This window comes from Narcine bancroftii, chromosome 2 (genome assembly GCF_036971445.1).
Source record: "Narcine bancroftii isolate sNarBan1 chromosome 2, sNarBan1.hap1, whole genome shotgun sequence".
Classification (NCBI taxonomy): domain Eukaryota; kingdom Metazoa; phylum Chordata; class Chondrichthyes; order Torpediniformes; family Narcinidae; genus Narcine; species Narcine bancroftii.
Genome location: NC_091470.1, coordinates 366,129,224 through 366,150,064, shown reverse-complemented (window position 1 = coordinate 366,150,064; position 20,841 = coordinate 366,129,224). Strand labels below are relative to the sequence as shown.

The 20,841-nt window shown below is 41.1% G+C and overlaps 1 protein-coding gene across 9 annotated transcripts in view; it reads right to left on the bottom strand.

Moving 5' to 3' along the window:
• Nucleotides 1–20,841, bottom strand: part of stk3 (serine/threonine kinase 3 (STE20 homolog, yeast)) — a 564,172-nt gene that overhangs the window by 260,396 nt on the left and 282,935 nt on the right. For all 9 annotated transcript variants that reach the window (XR_011352582.1, XM_069922527.1, XM_069922523.1 and 6 more), the window contains one exon: nucleotides 4,125–4,262. Coding sequence is in view for 8 of the 9 variants with exons in the window: in XM_069922527.1 (XP_069778628.1) it covers nucleotides 4,125–4,262 (138 nt within the window). In the remaining variant the exon portion in view is untranslated. The remainder of the gene's footprint in view (nucleotides 1–4,124; nucleotides 4,263–20,841) is intronic.

The window sequence follows — 20,841 nt, the reverse complement described above, 5'->3', positions numbered from 1 at the left end:
TTGCTGAATTTACACACACATTACACACACATCGCTTCACATTAGAAGGGGATTAAGAAGGTTAAGTGACTCAATAGAGAAAAGTTAAATTTTGATTCTATTTTCATGTTCAAAGATAATTAAAAGCAACTTTTGTTTCAGTAATCCTTTGTCCTGACGCATATCTTTTGCTGCTGGGTTTTGGGATCCTCTGGACTCGTAACAATATATCCTCAGTTATACAATTAATATTTTTACTAAATCATTTTACAAAACAGGTGGATTTGTAACTATTTACTTTTCGAAGGTAATCTACATATTTTGTTTGTTTAATTGTAGGCTTACATGTATACAATTTTATATTTGGTCCATTAACTCACATGCACTTTTTAAGCACACATTTTAAATATTTTCCATTCTACCGTAGAGATATTAAAGTCTGTAATAAACTTTATTTATATTTCTAAGATTCTAAAGACCTTGGCAGTGATCCTGGGGCCCCCAAAAAAAGTTTCCAATTGGGGCCCGCAGCTCCCGATATTGTTTTCGATGTATCCATTGTTTTGCTTGAACACTTGATTATAAAAGTTCAGTAACTTCCCCAGTTAGTTATCTAATTTCCAGTGGGGTGAAGTGGGGAAGGCAAGCAGCATTAAGGCAAGGTAAAATTTTACCTTTTTCAGCAGAACAAGATGTTGGTGCAGCCAAATTTGGAGTATTGTGTGCACTACTGGTCATCCTGCTAAAGAAACAATGTCATTAAGGGAGCAAAAAGATTCATAACAATAGTGCCAGGTCTGGTGGAATTCAGTTCTAAAGAGAGATTGGATAAGCTACGTCTTATTTCATTGGAGCCAGTGGTGGATTATCCATTAGGCTGAAGGGCATGGATAAAGGCATAGGTTTAAAATGGGACGGATATTGTTTAAAGGGATCCACATACCTACCACCCTCTTCACACAGAGGGTGGTAGGTACGTTGAGCAGGCTGCCAGAGGAAGTGTGATGTACATTTCGAAAACATTTGGAAAGCTACATGGATATGAAAGGTTCAGAAGGATATGGGTGAAATGCAGGCAAATGGGTCAAGCTCAGATAAGCAACTTGGTCAGCATTGATGAATTAGGCCAAGGGGGCTTGTTTCCACGCTGAATAACTCTTATGACTGTGAAAGGGTGCAAAGATTCACAACGATGTTAGCAGGATTCATGGCCTTGAGTTATAAGGAGAGACTGGATAAGATCGTTTTTTTTCCTGGACGATAGGAATCTAAGGGGTGTTTTTATCTTCTTTCTTTGGCTTGGCTTCGCGGACGAAGATTTATGGAGGGGTAATGTCCATGTCAGCTGCAGGCTCGTTTGTGGCTGACAAGTCCGATGCGGGACAGGCAGGCACAGTTGCAGCGGTTGCAAGGGAAAATTGGTGGGTTGGGGTTGGGTGTTGAGTTTTTCCTCCTTTGTCTTTTGTCAGTGAGGTGGGCTCTGCGGTCTTCTTCAAAGGAGGTTGCTGCCCGCCAAACTGTGAGGCGCCAAGATGCACAGTTTGAGGCGATATCAGCCCACTGGCGGGGGTCAATGTGGCAGCCACCAAGAGATTTCTTTAGGCAATCCTTGTACCTCTTCTTTGGTGCACCTCTGTCTCGGTGGCCAGTGGAGAGCTCGCCATATAACACGATCTTGGGAAGGCGATGGTCCTCCATTCTGGAGACGTGACCTACCCAGTGCAGTTGGATCTTCAGCAGCGTGGATTCGATGCTGTCGGCCTCTGCCATCTCGAGTACTTCGATGTTGGAGATGAAGTCGCTCCAATGAATGTTGAGGATGGAGCGGAGACAACGCTGGTTTTTTTATAGAGGAATACATGTGGGGAATAGAAAAGATGAATGGTCAGAGGTTTTTCCAGGATACGGAACTCTAAAGCTAGAGGACATAGATTTAAGGCGAACGACTTAAAGTTGCTCTGCTTGGCAATATTTTCCACACAGCAGGTAGTCAATATGTGGAATAAGCTACCAGAAGAAGTGGTAGAGGAGAGAACATAAGTTTTAAAGTATTGAAGTAACCAAAATAAAATAGCAGAGAACATTCCATGATATGTTTTGATGATTCAGCAAGGCTGAAGAACAACAAATCCATATTTGGAAAAGACAGTAAAAGACTATTTATTGATAATTGGCTGAGGGACATGACCCTGATTAACGAATCCAAGGACAATTCTAAGAAACGTAGTTATATGGAGAAGACTCTTCCAATGTTCTGGAAATTTATCTGTATAACGATGCAACTTATGAGCCACACAGCAGACTCCCTTGTACTGGGATTAGCTGCAGGGGGCAGAGCCTCTTGCTCTAACAGAGTTCTCATGCTTTGAAAACCAAAAAGAAAGCACTTGGCAGCTGTATTTGTGTTTGTGTATCAAGTGTTTGCAGGTCCACTTTAAAAGGGGCAGGTGCAATTACAACATTTAAAAGACAGTTATATACTTACATATATAGAAAAGGTTTCGAGGGACATGGGCCAAACACAAACAAATGGGATAAGTTCGGAGAGGCAACTTAGTCGGCATGAACAACTTGAGCTGAGGGGCCTGTTTCTGTGAGAAATAATTCCATGACTCAATGACAGCAAAAGGGAAGGCTATCCTTGTCTTCATCGATGATGCCACACGCTCTGCTCAATCTGAAGAATAATTAAGTGGATTTCATCCAGTAAAAGTGTGTACAATCTTCACCAAGACAAATAGTTACTTAAACAAAAGTTGCTTTTAATTATCTTTAAACATTAAAACAGAATCATACTTTAACTTATCACTATTGATTTAACTAACCTAACTTAACCCCCCTTCTAATTCTAAGCGTACATGTATGGAATGTGTGTGTGAAAGTTTAGAAAAGTTATTTGATTCACAGTCCAATCTCACTTCTCATTCCTCCAAATTCATTGGTTGCAGGCAATTCTTATACTGTGCACAGAATTTAACATCTATGAAGTTCACCAGGCTTTGGTGCTTGAAAGGTGACCACTCAGGAAGGTTCTTGACGGTTTTCAGAGAGAGATTTGTTGTTTCAGAACACCCACAACTGATTCCTTTTTAATCAGCCACTCCAGTGTCTTGCTGACAAGACTTTCCCCCTCAGGGTTCTCCAGATGATAACCTCTTTCTTTCAGCTCACTACATAGTGCCTTTTTTGTTTCTCTTATTTCAAGTAAAATATTAGACAGCTAGTCCTCTCTTCTTGCATGAACCACAGGCTGAACCAAGCACTCACAACCCATCTTCCAAATGGAGTTTTCCACAAGCTTGCCAGCTTGTCCTGTTCCAGTCCCAGCTGCTGCTACTACTGACTGTAACACACTAGAACTGATCTGTCTATCTCTCTTGCTCTCTCTCTCTCTCTCTCACACACACACACAGAACGTCTGTTTTACTCTCTCTGCCTGCAAAACCACATGACCCTCCTAGAACAGCAAGTTCCACTCCAGACAGAATGCGGCTCCAACAAGCTCGCTCATCTGTTGCCTGTTTGTAAACAACAATCCATTCTTGAGGTCTCTTGGGCACTCTTCAAAGCTTCTGCAAAGGTTCTGGGGTCGATATGTCTAGCATTAGCAGAACTACAGTATTTTAATTAAGATCTGTTTTAAAGTGTTTGTCTGTGACCTAGACTAAAACCCTGCCCCAATTCATCTCCTATAAACAGATCTATATTCTGTCACATTCCTCATCTTGCTTGGAAATTGTATGGGAATTAAAAAATGGAGAATCTAACTACCTCATGTCCTTCGGTGTTGCTGTTGGGTCTTTTGCCACTCTAAATGCACACCAATTATAGCAAAGGACATGATGCACCAAGATGCCAGTGAAGTTTTAGTGAAGTAATCAACACTGTTCCTCAAAGGGACAACATTCTGATTTTTTTTTAAAGGACCAAGCTAAGTTCAGGTGACATACCTGAAGTTAGTGATCAATATAGTATAAAATAATCAGCCTCCATATGCAGCATTAGCGATCATGTAAAAAGCCCAAAACATTTTAGAGATTAATATTGTGCCCAAATGGAATATCCATTGGCCAGGCTTCCTGATGAAATGATTGTTTAATATTACACCACATTAAAGAAGATGCTTTGAAACACATTTTGCCAACCTGTAATAGCTGTGTGGCAGTTGTTCTTTGCTCTGGATTCTTTACCAAACACTTCTTTACAAAATCCGTGAACTCATCTGACCAAAGCTCTGGTTTCCGGAATGTTGGTGGTGGGTTGGTGGGAATCATAAAAATAGCCTTTTTTTGAAAATAAAAAGGAAGAGGAAAAAATCAGTTGGACATGGAAATCAAAATCATCTGAGTTTCAGTGCAGTCAAACAAACAAATCCTTTAATTCACCTTCTCTATCTGACAGTAAATCTGATGTACAAATTTTTTACCGCTCTAGAATTTCTATCAGGAATGAAGTTCAGGAAATAAGTCCATCTGCAACCAATGTAACCATTTCCCATTAAATTTCCTCTGTGCTTCACTGAGCACTTCATGCTTTATTTTTATCTATTATTGTTCATCAGTCTCCAGAGAAAATTTCCATTTTTGACTTGCTTGGAAGAACTAAAGGGGGGGCACTTCCTGAATAGATAGATTATCTAACAAACTGCTGTTTAGTGCCAGGGTAATTTCCCACCTAAATAATTACTCTCATTTAATCTTTATTTTTTTGCATTGACTAAATCTCTCTATTTCTAAATACACTATAAATTCCCTTACAGTGATGTGCAAAAGTTTGGGCACCCCTGGTCAAAATTTCTGTTACTGTGAATATCTAAGCGAGTAAAAGATGGCCTGATTTCCAAAAGGCATAAAGTTAAAGATGAAACATTTCTTTAATATTTTAAGCAAGATTACATTTTTATTTCTATCTTTTACAGTTTCAAAATAACAAAAAAGGAAAAGGGACCAAAGCAAAAGTTTGGGCACCCTAGATGTTCAGTACTTAGTAACACCCACTTTGGCAAGTATCGCAGCTTGTAAACACATTCTGTAGCCAGCTAAGAGTCTTCCAATTCTTGTTTGGGGTATTTTTGCCCATTCTTTCTTGCAAAAGGCTTCTAGTTCTCAAATTCTTGGGCTGTCTTTCATGCACTGCTCTTTTAATGTCTATCCACAGATTTTCAATGATGTTTAGGTTGGGAGACTGTGAGGGCCACGGCAAAACCTTCAGCTTGCACCTCTTGTGGATTTTGATCATTATCCTGTTGTAGAAACCATCCTCTTTTCATCTTCAGCTTTTTTTAAAATACAGACGGTGTGATGTTTGCTTCCTGAATTCATTGGGATTTAATTGAATTCATTCTTCCCTCTACCAGTGAAATGTTCTCCGTGCCATTGGCTGCAACATAAGCCCAAAGCATGATCGATCCACCCCCGTGTTTCTTTTTATGGAGTTCTTTTTATGAAATTCTGCACTCTTTTTCTCCAAACATACCAGCCAAAAAGTCCCATTTTAACTTAATCAGTCCGTTGGACAAGTTTCCGAAATGCATCAGGCTTGTTGAGATGTTCCTTTGCATACCTTCTGATGCTGAATTTTGTGGTGAGAACTCACGAAAGGTTTTCTTCTGATAACTCATCCAGAAAGGACATATTTATGCAGGTGTCGCGGCACCGTAGAACAGTGCACCACCATTCCAGGGACTGCTAAATCTTCCTGAAGGTCTTTTGCAGTCAAACGGGGGATTTGATTTGCCTTTCTATCAATCCTATAAGCAGTTCCCTCGGAAAGTTTTCTTATTCTTCCAGGCCTCAACTTGACCTCCACCATTCCTGTTAACTGCCATTTCTTAATAACATTACAAGCTGAGGAAACAGCCACCTGAAAATGCTTCTTATAGCCTTCTCCTGCTTTGTGGGCATCATTTATTTTAATTTGCAGAGTGCTCGGCAGCTGCTGAGAGGAGCCCATGGCTGCTGATCGTTGGGACAAGGCATGAGGAGTCAGGGTATTTATAAAAGAAATTTACATCACTTGGCCTTTCCTCACATTGACCGTGAACAAGCTAACAAGCCCTAATAAGCCAATTAAGGTCTGAGACCTTTGTAAAAGTTATCTGAGAGCTTAAATCTCTTGGGGTGCCCAAACATTTGCATCGTGCTTCTTTTTTTCCACTCTAAAATTGTATAAAGCAAAAATAATACACTCATCTTGCTTAAAATGTTGAAAAGAATGTGTTAACTTTAACTTTATGACCTTTGGAGATCAGTTCATTTCTACTCACGTAACTATTCACAGTAACAGAAATTTTGACCAGGGATGCCCAAACTTTTGCATACCACTTAAATATTCTTGTTTTTGATTACGATTTCCAGCGTCGACTTTGAAATATAATTGTCCCAGTCAATTTCCCATAGAGAATAAAAAATTATCAATTTGGTTTTCATCCACAGGTCACCTACTGATCATAAAGCCATTAGCCTCTAACTTTGCATCCATGGAGTCACATAGGAGAATGCAGATGCTGGAATCTGGAGTAACAAATAATCTGCTTTAGATTGTTTGTTGCTCTCTGCAACCATGATCCTTTCTGTTACCCATTTTAAATCACACCTTATCAGTTTAAGTTCTAGGAAATAATTCTTCTCATAAGCACAACAAACTTCCATTGGTATTATCCATTCTATTTTCAAGTTACTCATAAGAATTTATTCTAATGATGTTATTTATTTTTACTCCAGAGCATGACTGACAATATCAAATTAGAACGGAAAACAGCATAAGAACAGGCTCTTCAGCCCATTTGTCTGCACTGATCATGATGTTCAAGTTAAACTAAAACTCTGATGCTTGTCCCAAACACCCATATGAAGAGCTTGGGAGAAGGTTGGCAATAAGATGTCAAAATGGTTAGACCAACCAAGAAACTGTGCCAAATATATATCCGCAGACAGATTGAAAAAAAACACAGAGCTTTATTTGGTGATTTTATTTTACTGCCCTGGAGGCATGATCCAATGTGGATAGTGGATTGAGGAAAGAATTGGGAGAAAGGAACCGATCATGTATAACATTAATGTAAGTAGCATTTCCTCCACATCCGTTGGTAAATGGGAAACAATAGAGCTTCTCTGCCAACTGCTTAAGAATCCTCAATGCCCTGTAGCTTTCCTTTCCTTTTGGTTTTGCCTAGCCCATCTTCTTTCCCTTTCAGCAAAGACCAATCCCAATTTAAGTCATTCTGAATATTGTTCATTTGCCAAATGAATTCTATGCAGTTCACTAACTTGTGATCTTACCATACGATAATCCAACTGAGATTCTGTCTAAACTTTCATTTTCATTGATTTTTTTTCCATGCTTAGCTTCTCACTAATTTTATATCACCCATTAATGTCTGAGCAAAAGTACTGCAGCCTTTAACCCTCCAATGTTTGTGTTATTAAAATGTTTGAATCAGTTACAAAACTAGCATACTCTCTAATCTCATCACCAATTTCAAATCAAAAGGAAATATTCAATTAAATTTAAATTAAATTTATTTACAATCAGTACACAATACAACAATCTTCTCATCAGTAACAAATTGTGCAACACAAAAATGCGGATCTTGCAATGTGCATTAGCTAAAAGGTGTTGTCTAAGAATGTGCAGGAAAAATGGAAAATTGCTTTGCATTACCAAATAGAACCACAAGAGGTTGCCAAAATGTGTAGCTTCCCATGGCCAAAGAACTGTAGTGCAACCACCCCACTGTTTAAAAGCCAACACATTTCATTTTATATTGTCATCTGAAGACTTTGACACCACCTATACGAAAGCCAAAGGAAAAGCCAATCCCTTAAAAATTAGCTTGCTCTAAAAGAAACTTTTAACAAAAATCCATGTAATTTGTCGGGGTAAAACACAATTTTCCGCTCGAGTGAAAAATCAAAGAAACTGCAGATGCTGGAAATAAGAATAAAACACTGGATGACAAAGAGTTTGCTTCCTGAACACTTTTGGGTGTATTTTATGGATTTTGGGATGCAGATCATGAAAATCGCCTTTAAATTTTCCTATTACATACCATTTGTTTAGATATAACCTATTTTTGTGATTTATTGTCTTATTTTACGTCTACTTCAAGCATACAAATCCCTGAAGTGCAACATGTCGTTGAAAATTTGTTTTCCACATTTGCACTTGGACGTCTTCCCTGCTGATCTTGGTGCCGTCAGTGACGAACAGGGTGAAAGGTTTCACCAAAATATTGCGACCATGGAAAAGTGGTTTTCAGGGCATCTGGAATCCATCATGGCTGGCCAACTATTATTGGACACTGACACAATAGGCATCAGATGCTGAGTACAAACGAAAATCAGTAGCAAAACATTTTTAGGTCAATTGAACAAAAGCAATGAGTCGGCATCATTATGTGATTAAATATGCTAAATGCAATAAAAGTTCATTTAATGTTTCTCCGACTTCCTACGTGATGCAGCAAATCTGAAATTACCTTTGTGTTCAGCTTGACGTTGTCCATCATAATCCCCAAGGTTTTTTTTCAGGAAGCAAACCTTTTGGGGAAAAAAATCGTTGTCCAGTGTAATTACAGAAAATGAGGAAATATTCAGCAGGACCAAATGAAGAGAAACAGCTGACATGGCCAGGTTGAAGAGTCTAAATTGAAATTAGGAAGGAGACAATAGAAGCTAGTGAAGCTTCTGGAAAAGCTTGGGAGGGGGAAATGGTGGAATACAATCAGATGCCCATGGGACAAGGTTCATGATGAATGAGTGAATAGGAGCAGATAGATGGTGAGAACATAGACAAAAGTATAGACACAAGAACGCAGGAGTTATGAAATGCTGGCAAGGAACACATGCTCAGTAAATTGGGCTCGGCCTGCCCTCCCCTCCCAGTGAAAAGCAAAAAAATAAGAGTGGAGAGGGTGGAAAATCAACAAAAATGCTTAGCCAATATCACAAGGGGATGACTTATAATGACAGAAATCAAGTTACTTGTAGTTGAATTCATTATCATTTCAGTCTCATGTCCAGAAGGCTGCCACATACCTAGATGGAAGGTGAGGCGCAGCTCATCAAGTTTGCGTTGAGCATCATAAAATTTGCTACACAATAGTTGATTGTGTCATAACTCCACGGTTATGAACAGTGCACAATGAGCAGCAATAGACAATAACCACGTGTGTGTGTGTGTGAGTGTGTGTGTGTGTGTGTGTGTGTGTGTGTGTGTGTGTGTGTGTGTGAGTGTGTGTGTGTGAGTGTGTGTGTGTGTGTGTGTGTGTGTGTGTGTGTGAGTGATATACCAAAACCATTAGAGTCCAGGCCAAAATCTAGAAAGTTACTTCAAGCTTCAGTCTTTTAAATTCAGTGTTGAAGCGCAGGCCTTTGAAATTTGATACCCAGTATTAATGTTGAACTGACAGGAACACTAGAGTTGTGACTGCTACAGATTCATGAATTCTTCTTGCGTTGCCTTTGAAGAAATGTCCATCCACACAAGTTGTGGTCCTCTTGTAGGCAAGAGTCGAAATGGTCGGCCTCCATGAAGCTTCCAAGACCCTGGCACCGACCGGTCGGTCTCTTCAAGTAACTTCACTATCAGTCACAATCAAAATGAAGCTTCCCAAAAGACCCAGTCATTCACAAAGCATGCTTTGCCCTGAATTCCACAAAAAATGTCTGGCCACAAGAGCTGCTTCAAAGGGCTGCTTTCTCTCCAGCAGTCAGCATGGTTCTCCTTTGCAAAATTAGTGTCTTTGCAAATGTATCGAATTCTGGAACAGACTGTGTGTGACAAGGCTTCCCTCATTTCTTCCAATGTATCGGAATATACAGCTGGGCTGTGACTTGTGTTGTGCTTGTGTGAAATGTTAAATGTTAACTTTGACCATTCAGTCCCTCCTGTCTATACTATCCCTTACAATGATAATCCCATTTTGTTAAAATAGGAATTGTAATACCACTAGATTTTACACATGCAGTTTAGGTTTCCAATTGTGAAAAGCAAGCAGTTTGGCTTCATAATTATTTTTCCATAATGCATAAGATACATTATGCAAAGTTGAATCTTTCAAATGCAAATATAACCAATTAGCAACTCTTTTTCTTCTTAATTTTATCGATAAATCATAAGAACAAAAGAAATAGGAGCAGGAGTTGGCCATCTCGCCCCCATCAAGTCTGCTCTGCCATTTATTTGGATCATGGCTGATCTGATTGGCTCGTCTCCACCTACCTGTGTTTTCCCCATATCCCTTAATTCCCCTACTATATAAAAATCTATCCAACCTTGCCTTATATATATCTATTTATTTATTTATTGAGGTAGCCTCCACTGCTTCAAAAGGCAGAAAATTCGACATATGTCGATCTAAACACAGACCTTTTGCTGTTCCAGCTTCACAGATGTGTATGTGGATTGGCCTGGTCGCATGCATGATGCTTGAGTTTTAACCAACTCGCCCATCTACAGAAAAGCCGAAGATCAAGGTAGGTACCTCTTCCCACATGAAGTAGTTTATATACCCCACAGTACAGTGATGTATGGATGGATCAATCAATCAATGACAATGGTTAAACTGAAGGAATGGCTAACTGAGTCTACTTCATATTAGAGTCATGACAAGTCCAAGCGTCAGGTTCTATCCTGTTATTATAAAACAGTCACTAGAAAGCATTAATGAACTGACTGTTTGGGATTTCAATGGTTGTATTAAGTACTTATACATCTACATTGCTCTGCCCATAGAAATCCAAAACTGTTAATGGAGTGGAAATCCCCGTACATCTAATCGGAGACCCAGCTTACCCACCTCAGGAAGTGGCAGATTAAGGGGTTCACTAACCACCACGTACTCGATAAACATCAGAGTAGCTTTAGCTTCTGTTTGAGCTCGGCAAAGATGGTGGTACAAAATGCTTTCGGATGACTCAAAAGCCACTGGAGGTACCTGGCCAAGCGACTTGATATTTGTACCACTTTTGTATCAGATGTTGTTGTTGCCTGTTGTGTTCTACACAACATATGTGAAATCATCAAGGAACACTTCTTGCCAGAGCGGAACACTGAGCTGCCCAATCTCCCCCCGGAGCTTGAGCGAGTTGCTTATCAGGGTGCACATGCTCACAGTCAACAGACTATCCATGAGGCAATCATGCCCCTTCTGTAAGTAATTTAAGCAACCAAATAACAAGTTTTAGTTCATGTTTATTGAAAATGTCAGCTAATTGTAATAAACAGGAAACATGTAAACAATAAAAAGGTTTAATTCAACTGCATTTAACTATTTACAACTGTCCAAATATACAAAACACCAATAAGCATGTTCTAAAGTAGCAACTGTCACATCACTAGCAGCTGGAGAACGGAGGAAGGTGATTGGTGACTCATATGCCTTGTCTGTGGGTTTCATGCTGTCACTCTGCTGTGGTGCCAGAGAAAAGTACTGGCTACGGTGTACAGGATCGCAGTGCTGTCATGCAGGTGTTCGTTGCAATACAGTGGCAGCAGGAGGCAACATGAATTCAATCATTTCCTGTATGAGTGATGCCTGGAGCTCATGCTGGAAGTCCTTGAACATGTTGCCAAACCTATTCATTTCCTCAGCCTGCTTCCGTGCTGTAATCTCCACCTCTTGTGCCTGTGTCCTCAACCGCTCCTCAAGGGTCCTCTGGACCTCCAAGCAAAGATACTCCCTTTCCTTTTTATCATTAACCTATATTGTGAAAAATAGGGACTGAAAACTGAGCCCTCCGAAATTACACTGATAACAAGTTTCCAGTCACAAAAATACCCATCATTCTTTATACTTTCCTTCCTTCTACTGAACTAGTCTTGAATCCCCTTGTATTTTGCAAGTTTTTACTGATTTTACCAGACGACTATGTGAAAACTTGTCAAAAACCAATTTTATTGGGGGTTACATGATGCGAGGAGAGTGAAAGGAGGCAAAACCCTGGAACTTCCAGATCCACAAGGAAGATAAGCCAAGAAAAATATCAATATACTCATTAGTGGTGCAGGAAGACATCAAGAGCAGTAAGATGACAAAAAGAAATAAAACTGCCAGCAAGAGCAGCAAGGAATTGACTCCAATGCCAGGAGATCGATCTGAGGTGCCTCGTGGTGGGGAAAATGGTGGTATGCCTCGAGGCCCACTGTGGAGAATAATGTGAAGCCCATGTAGCCCACCCTGCAAGAGTCCAGAGGTTGAGGTAAAACCAAACTGGGGAGGGGAAGTAACGCTACCCCAAACTAGCAAATAAACGGCAGGAGCCCCTTGGAGTGGCTTGGAGTGTGGGGAACGAGAGCACAAGGTTGGGTGCTTTTGCATCAAGCGCAATGCATGCATTGCAGCTGGCAGGAGCAGAGGCAGCAGGGCGAAGCAACCAGGAAGCTCTGGAAGCGGCAGGCTCGAGGAGACCCAGCGTCGGAGACGCGATGACTGCGATGGCGACGGCAACAGCACTAATGAAAAAGATAGCCAGGAGTCCTGTAAAGTACTTGTTAGCAAGACAAATGGGAAAGGAGGGCTCGGAGCCCTCCTTGCACAATGTGTTGGAATCCTTGGGTCTCATAAAAAAGAAACAGTTCCAGGCAGTGGACAAGAGAGCCCAGGACATGGCCAAAAAATTGGACAAGGTGGGAGAATGGCAGAATTAGAGGACAGAGTGGGCACAAACAAGGGCAGAATAAGTAGGGTGGAAGATGAATTGGACACATTAGTGAGGGAGAGCGAATGTATCTGGGATAAATTGGATGTCCTGGAAAATTAGAGCCGTAGAAATAATTTAAAAATAGTGGGGCTGTGGGAAAGCACCAAGGGGAAGAACCCTGTGGGTATTTTCAGAGTTGAATCCCCAAAGTGCTGGGCTGGGACATATTGGGAGAGCGGGTGGAGGTGGAGAGGGCACACCATTTACACATTCCAAAACCATGCCCAGGGCAGAAACTCCGTTCGGTCCTGGTGAAGCTACTGCATCACCAGGAGGGGCAAAATATTTTGGGGGCGGCGGTGGCTGGTGCGAGAAGGAGGGGGTGGGCGATGGAACTAGAGGGGTATAAAGTATTTTTTACCCTGATATCAGCGCAGCGCTTTTAAAGTGCAGAAAAGAATTTGAACCAATCAAAAACTGATGAAACAAAAGGGATACGAGTGTGTCATTAGAAACCAGGCCACTCTGAAAGATATAGCACTTTTTTTTTCCAACTTGCATTGACCAAATTGCTGTACAAATCAAGGCAATCGATCGAAACTCATACAACTATCCACAGAACAATGTTATAAATGTGGAACGAGCTTCCGGGAGAAATAGTGGCGGCGGAGTCAATTGTATTATTTAAGAAAAGGTTGGACAGGTATATGGATGAGAAGATGGAGGGTTATGGGCATTGTGCAGGGAGGTGGGACTAGAGAGGGGTGTTTGGTTCGGTGCGGACTAGAAGGGCCTAATGGCCTTTTTCCGTGCTGTAATTGTTATGTTATGTTATGTTATATATAGGCCACTATTGCTGTGAATAATGTTGTCAGAGGTTAGGAACATTCAAAGAGTTTCAGACATTAAATGCTCATGACAGATGGTACATTTTTAACCTGGATTCAAAGCAGTTGAGGGAGGGGGCTAGTTTAATGGTTGGGGGAATGCTGTTCCAGTTTGAGGTCCGCAACCGCGAAAGCCAGGTCTCCCCTTTGTGTGCACTTAGTACGTGGAACAGCCAGGTGTCCTGTGGTGGCTGAGGAGGTGCTTTGCGGAGTTGATAAAGGGATATCAATTTCCCACGGAATTGCCAGTATACAGGGGAAAAAAATTAAAATGGGGATTAATATATGTCACCATAAACAACTGCTGCAAAATGCCCCCTTCACAGAAGAAGAAATAGGAAAAGCATTGAATCTGTTGCAAGTTGGCAAGTCTCCTGGGGAGGATGGGTTTCTCCCCAGAGTTTTCCAAAGAATTTAAGAATCTCCTGATGTCCACCTTTATGGATGTGGTGGATCAGGTGGTTGAAACTCATACACTGCCAGAATCCTTTTCAAAGGCAATTATTACAGTGATTCTTAAAAAAGATAGGGACCCATAAAAAACGCATTTCAATGCTGAATACGGACTTTAAGATACTTGTGAAGGCCCTGGCAAATAGATTGACAAAGCATTTTCCGAAGTTAACAAATGTAGACCAAGCGGGCTTTGTGCAAAAGATAGGCTGCAGATAATATAAGCAGACTGCTGAGTATCATACATCTGGCACAGTGAAGGAATGATCCCACTGTAGCCATGGCCCCGGATGCTGAGAAGGCATTTGATAGGCTAGAGTGGGACTTCCTGTTTAAAGTATTGGAGAAACTGGGGCTATGGCCAACTTTTATAAATTGGATAACGGCACTGTACCACGCGCCCAAGGCAAAGTGACCAATGGACAAATATCTCCAGCCTTCCCACTATCAAGATCTAGTTGTTTCCAGCTCTATTAATTTTTGGCTATAGAAGTGTTGGCTAAAGCCATACGACGGGATCCGGGCATCAAGGGGTTCAGAGTGGGCCAGGAAGAACACAAAATCAACCTATTTGCTGCTGATGTGCCGATATATCTGACAGACCCTGCAAGCTCGCTGACCAAGTTTCATTCTACTTTGGAGGATGATGGAAAAGTCTCCAGATAGAAGATTAATTGGGATAAGAATGAAATTATGCCACTTACAAAAGGGGACTATAATCATTTTAAAGAAAACAATCAATGGAAGTGGTCACAAAATGGGATCAAGTACCTGGGAGTCAGGGTGGACAATAATCGAGGACTATTATGAGCGGAGCAGCTTATGTCATTTGAACAACTTAAAAATAAACGAGGTATTATTCCACAAACTGATATTGATTGGGCTACACTTTGGCAGTGGAAGAAGGGCTGGAACACTGACTCCATGAAGTATCAAGGCATTGGAATGGGAAGTGGAGTTAAAATTGCAACAACCAGGAGTTAAGAATGGTCATTGCAGAGGAAAAATAACACTTGTTCTTGTACCTCATTCCTTACTACCATTCAGGAACATAAACAACCCTTCCAGCTGTGGCAAAGGTTCACATGCACATCCTCCAACATCATCCACTACATTTGGTGCTCCCGATGTGGCCTCGTCTACATCAGCAAGACCAAACGCAGGCTTGGAGACAATATTGCAAAATATCTGCACTCTGTCCATAGTGGCCACCCTGAGCTCCCAATGGCTCATCGTCATGTTGATGACTACAACTAAACTAATTGGGTGGTAATTAGTTGGAATAGATTTATCCTGTTTTTTATAGCAAACATAAACTGTAAATTTTCCATTGCAATTATATTGGAACAGCTTTGTTAGAGGCTTTCTTTATTCTGGAGCAAAGGCCTATAGTACATCAGCTGGGATTTTGGCTGCTCCTGTACCCCTTCCACAGCCATTCTTGATATCATGTGCAATGAACTGGCTGAACACATCAGAAACACAGAAATGGATTATCCACTCAACATTTCTGGCTGAACATGGTTAGGAATGTTTTACAACTCACATAATTGATAAAGCTATAAATGAGAATGGGAATGTACTTGGAGCCTCCTCCATACAATGGCTGTTTAATTGCCTGCCATCATTCACAACAAATAAGGCACCACTGCACAGCTCATATTTAACATTTTGGCACTGGCTATGTCTATTGCATCTTTTTTTAATACACAAATAACTTCAGAGAACTGGCATCTCATTTTTAGCTGTATCTCTGGCATGTCATCTTCACTTTTTTTTAAATTTTATTTTTGATTTTCATAGACTTGTATAAATTCAAATACACGATACAATCTCTTCCAACACCAGTATAGCATACAGAGTCCATTTTTATCCACCCCCCCCCCTAAACCTTGATACCACTAAGAGTAAAGTCATAAATTATACAGATACGAAAAACCAAATACCGGTGGAGTAAACGACCCCAACAGAAACCTAGGAAAAAGCCTAGGAGAGAGAATAAAAACATCCAGGGTAACCGAATAACCAAAGGTTATGAATCAAAAGAAAAAAAGACTACAGAGCACGTCGTCTGCGCCACATCCCGTTTCCTTGATCCTAATCGTTTCTCTGTTGGGACAGATTGTTTCAATACCCTTGATCCGAAGGGGAATAGTCATATCTGCAAACCAATAAACTTCAAATAAGGTTGCCACACTCTAACAAATGTGTCATATTTCCTCCTTAAATTGTATATGGTTTTCTCCAGGGGAATGCAACTCTGCATTTCCATATACCATCTTGTAGCGCTTAGTTGGGAGTCAGGCTTCTATGTGACCGCTATACATTTCCTGGCTACTGCCAAGGCCACCTTCACAAACTGAATTTGGTACTTGGACAGCTTAAAACTCATAATGTTTCCCTAAAGGTACAATTCCAGATCCTGTGAAAAATATACTTTTGTAATATTTTTCAGAATGTTCCCCAGGTCCTCCCTGAAGGGTCTCACCTTTGTGCAAAGCCAAGTTGAATCTCCACACCACACCTAAAGCATATTTCCAAGATTTGTGGTTTAGATTTATGTAGTTTTTGAGGTGTGACACACAAATGATGCAGGAAATTGTATGGAACTGAACTGTACCTGGCATTAATAACAGCTGTCAGGTTTGACCAATACCACTCACGGATTGTCGTGCCTGAGTCCGACTCCCACCTATGCAAGCCTGTCTTCGGGCTCTCTCTTTGGAATATGATAAACATTATAGAAAAAAATTTACTCACATTCCCCCCTCAAATTAGAATCTCCATGTCACTACACCCAGGCAGGGTCATAGATGGTCCCAATTTGTCCCTCAAAAAAAATCTTAGTTGCAGATAGCAGAAGAACGTTCTATTAGACAAATCATATTTATTCCTCAATTGCTCAAATGACATGAACTGTCCTTGCCCTCTGCACTCTTCAGTGAACTAGATTTGATCCCTAGCTTAAAACTAAGGGAGAGTGAGGGACCATGAGGTTCCAAACTGTAATGGGGTTCATTTCTGCGCTTCTGTGTCATCACAGGTGCTCAGTTTTTGACTAGCACATCTGAGTCTATTCCATTTAGCATTGGGTCTGATTTGATCAGTTTTGCCACTGTTGTATGTCCATCAGGTCTTGACCAGCTTGTCAAGTAATACTTTGTGATAGACATTAAAGTTCCATAGTCAGCACACACTTGCTACTATAGTGGACCTTCCAAATATTAATCAACCTGAAGGGACAGTGATCCATCAGTTAAGGTAAGTTAGTAATTTACTTGCCTACGTTTGGCCTGATGCCTTGAGAATTCACGGTGTCATCATTCCAGCCCTTCTTCCTCCTATCTGCATGCAGATGGTGGGTTTGTCCAATTCGTGGCATACGAAAGAACTAAGGACTGTAATAAATGTTATTGCTCAACAAGTCTGCAGGACAGCTCTACCAGCTTAGACACATGTCCTTGGACGTTTTTGAAGAGAACTTTGCTGAGTGGACTGAGTGGAAAACAATTTTATGCACGTTTTATTCTTTCTCTATTTCAACATTGCAGTTAGTATAAAATGAGAGGCTTCTTAAGCCCTATAGAAGATAGATAACACATTTTTTTTAGTCAAGATTATTAGTTGAATTTAAATTCCTCAACTGCCATGGGAATTGAAATTGACCTCTAAGTTGTCTGTCAAGGCCTCTGGGTGATTGGTCCAGTACCTTATCTATTATGCCACCCTTTATAGAGCATGGACTCATAAAGCATGGAAACAAGCCCTTTGGCCAAACTTGTCCATGCTGACCAAAATGTCCCATCTGCCTGTGTTTGGCCCATATCCCTCTAAATCCATCCTATCCATGCATCTAATTTTGTCTTCAATATTGCAATAGTACCTACCTCAATCACCTCCTCTGGCATCCCAAACCATACACCCACCTGCCACTGTGCAAAAGTTACCATAAGATACAGGAGCAGAAGCAGGCCCTTCGCCATTCTATCATGAGCTGATCCATTCTCCCACTCAGCACTTCCCTGCCTTCTTCCCATAACCTTTGACATCCTGTCTATTCACATGCCATAGAAGACAACAGACTCATCAAGGCAAATAGCGCCTTTGGAAGACTACACAAAAGAGTCTGGAAAAACAACCACCTGAAGAAACACACAAAGATCAGAGTGTACAGAGCCGTTGTCATACCCACGCTCCTGTTCGGCTCCGAATCATGGGTCCTTTACCGGCATCACCTACGGCTCCTAGAACGCTTCCATCAGCGCTGTCTCCGCTCCATCCTCAACATTCATTGGAATGACTTCATCACCAACATCGAAGTACTCGAGCTGGCAGAGTCCGCAAGCATCGAAACCACGCTGCTGAAGACCCAACTGCGCTGGGTGGGTCACGTCTCCAGAATGGAGGACCATCGCCTTCCCAAGATCGTGTTCTATGGCGAGCTCTCCACTGGCCACCGAGACAGAGGTGGACCAAAGAAGAGGTACAAGGTCTGCTTAAAGAAATCTCTTGGTGCCTGCCCCATTGACCACCGCCAGTGGGCTGATCTCGCCTCCAACCGTGCATCTTGACGCCTCATAGTTCGGCGGGCAGCAACCTCCTTTGAAGAAGACCGCAGAGCCCAGCTCACTGACAAAAGACAAAGGAGGAAATACCTAACACTCAACCCCAACCCACCAATTTTCCCTTGCAACCGCTGCAACCGTGCCTGCCTGTCCCGCATCGGACTTGTCAGTCACCAACGAGCCTGCAGCAGACGTGGACATACCCCTCCATAAATCTTCGTCCGCGAAGCCAAGCCAAAGAAAGAGTAGCAAATTCTAGAGCTTAACCCCTCTCTGGCAAAAGAAATTCCTCCATATCTCTGTTTTAAATGGACACCCTTCAATGCTGAAGTTGTGCCCTCTTGCCCTTGACTCTCCAAGCATGGGAAACAAGTTGCCACATCTACACAGGCTGTGATGCAAACAGTCAGTATACTTTCCACAGTGCACCTACCAAAGTTTGACAGAATATCTGATGATGTCAAATCTCTTCAGACTCCTTACAAAGTAGAGGCAATATTCCCTTGAGGTGCTGGCTTCAGAATCACCAGAAGTGGGATAGTCAGTAGCTCAGGAACAGTTTGTGGAAGGGACTGATATCAATGGCTTTCATTTAAGGAAGAAAATTTGTTCATCTATTGTTAGATGTTGGAAAAGCAGCAGTCAGGCAATTTAGGGACACTTGAGAGGTTAACTGTTTTGTTTTTAAATGCCTCCATTAGACACCTTCAGTTCACGATAACTCTCCTGTTAAAAATCCTATGTCTGGTATCACCGTGGCAATATCTATCCTGCATACTCAGTTACATCAATGCACTTTCTGTGACAAGGTGTCCTGAACTGTGTACCATACCAAAATTTAGCTGAATGTATTGCATGCATTTATTACATCTTTTATTCTTGCACTCAGTGATGCTTTTAGGAAATCTAAATGCTGACTTAGCCTTAGATGATTTAATTTCTTTGACATTTTAAAGGAAATAGCATTTATATTTCTTAGGGCCAGGTATTATTGTGTTGTCATTGGCAGGTGATAAATAGCTGTGGATGTCAAACAGAATGAAGACATTGCTGTCCTGAATCAGAGGAACATGAAGCTGAAGAAAATGCCAGCACAGCAATGGAAGCTGCCCTGTAGTGTAAAGGGATGGTTTTACTCGTGAATTACTGCAAATGCTCAATGTGAACAATGGCAGAAAATCACTGTTAAATTTGAACCTCATTCTAAATTTTGACATTGCGATATGAAGAAAACATTTTGATTGGCAATGTTAATTGAAACCACAACATGTCAGTTTCTTAAAAAGAGGTGGAAAGAAAGTGGCATTTAGCATTTAAAAACAAAAGCAGGTCATGAGGCACTGCTTTGCAATCAGAATAACAATCTCCACTTGCCAGGAAAATTAAAACTTTTGCTCTGAACAGTTCGAACCATTTCAATCACAAGTTTAAAAAGTTACATCCAGGTAGAATATTTAAAAGCCAAAGAAGCAGGACATCGTAACCAAAGTGAAATTACAGATGCACTGTCGATCTTTTAATTTAATTTAGAAATTCAGCAGGGGTTGCATGCCCTTCCAGCCCATGAGCTCATGCCACCTAAATACACATATTAACCTACAAACCCTGTACGCTTTGGAGCTTTTGGCATATTGGCCTTCAGAAATCAAAGTATTGAGTATAGGAGTTGGGATGTTAAGGTAAAGTTGTATAAGACCTTGGTAAGGCTAAATTTGAAGTATTGCCTACAGTTTTAGTCTCCTAAATACAGGAAAGATGTCAATAAGATTGAAAGAGTGCAGATAAGATTTACGAGGCCCAGACTTCACGAATTGAGTAACAGGGGAAGGCTTTATTCCCTGGAACCTAGAAGAATGAGGGGAGATTTGATTGAGGTATTTAAAATTTTGATGGGTATAGATGTAGGTAGACTTTTTCCAAACAAATCAGAGGACATGGGTTAACAGTGTAAGTGGAAATGTTTAGGGGGAACTTCTTCACAGGGAATGGTGGGAGTGTGGAACGAGCTGCCAGCTGAAGAAGTGAATGCAAGCTCAAATTTAATATTTAAGAATTTGAAACAGGTGCATGGATGGGAGAGGACTGGGTGGAGGTCAGTGGAACTAGGCAGAAAAATAGTTTGGCACAGACTAGAAGAGCTAGAGGGCCTGTTTCTGTCCTATAATATTCTATGGTTCAAATTTGGATTTCCAAAGTCCATCACTTTACATTTTCCCAAATTGAACTCCAGCTGCCACTTCTCCATCCAACTCTTTTCTTTCTTTCTTTGGCTTGGCTTCGCGGACGAAGATTTATGGAGGGGGTAAAAAGTCC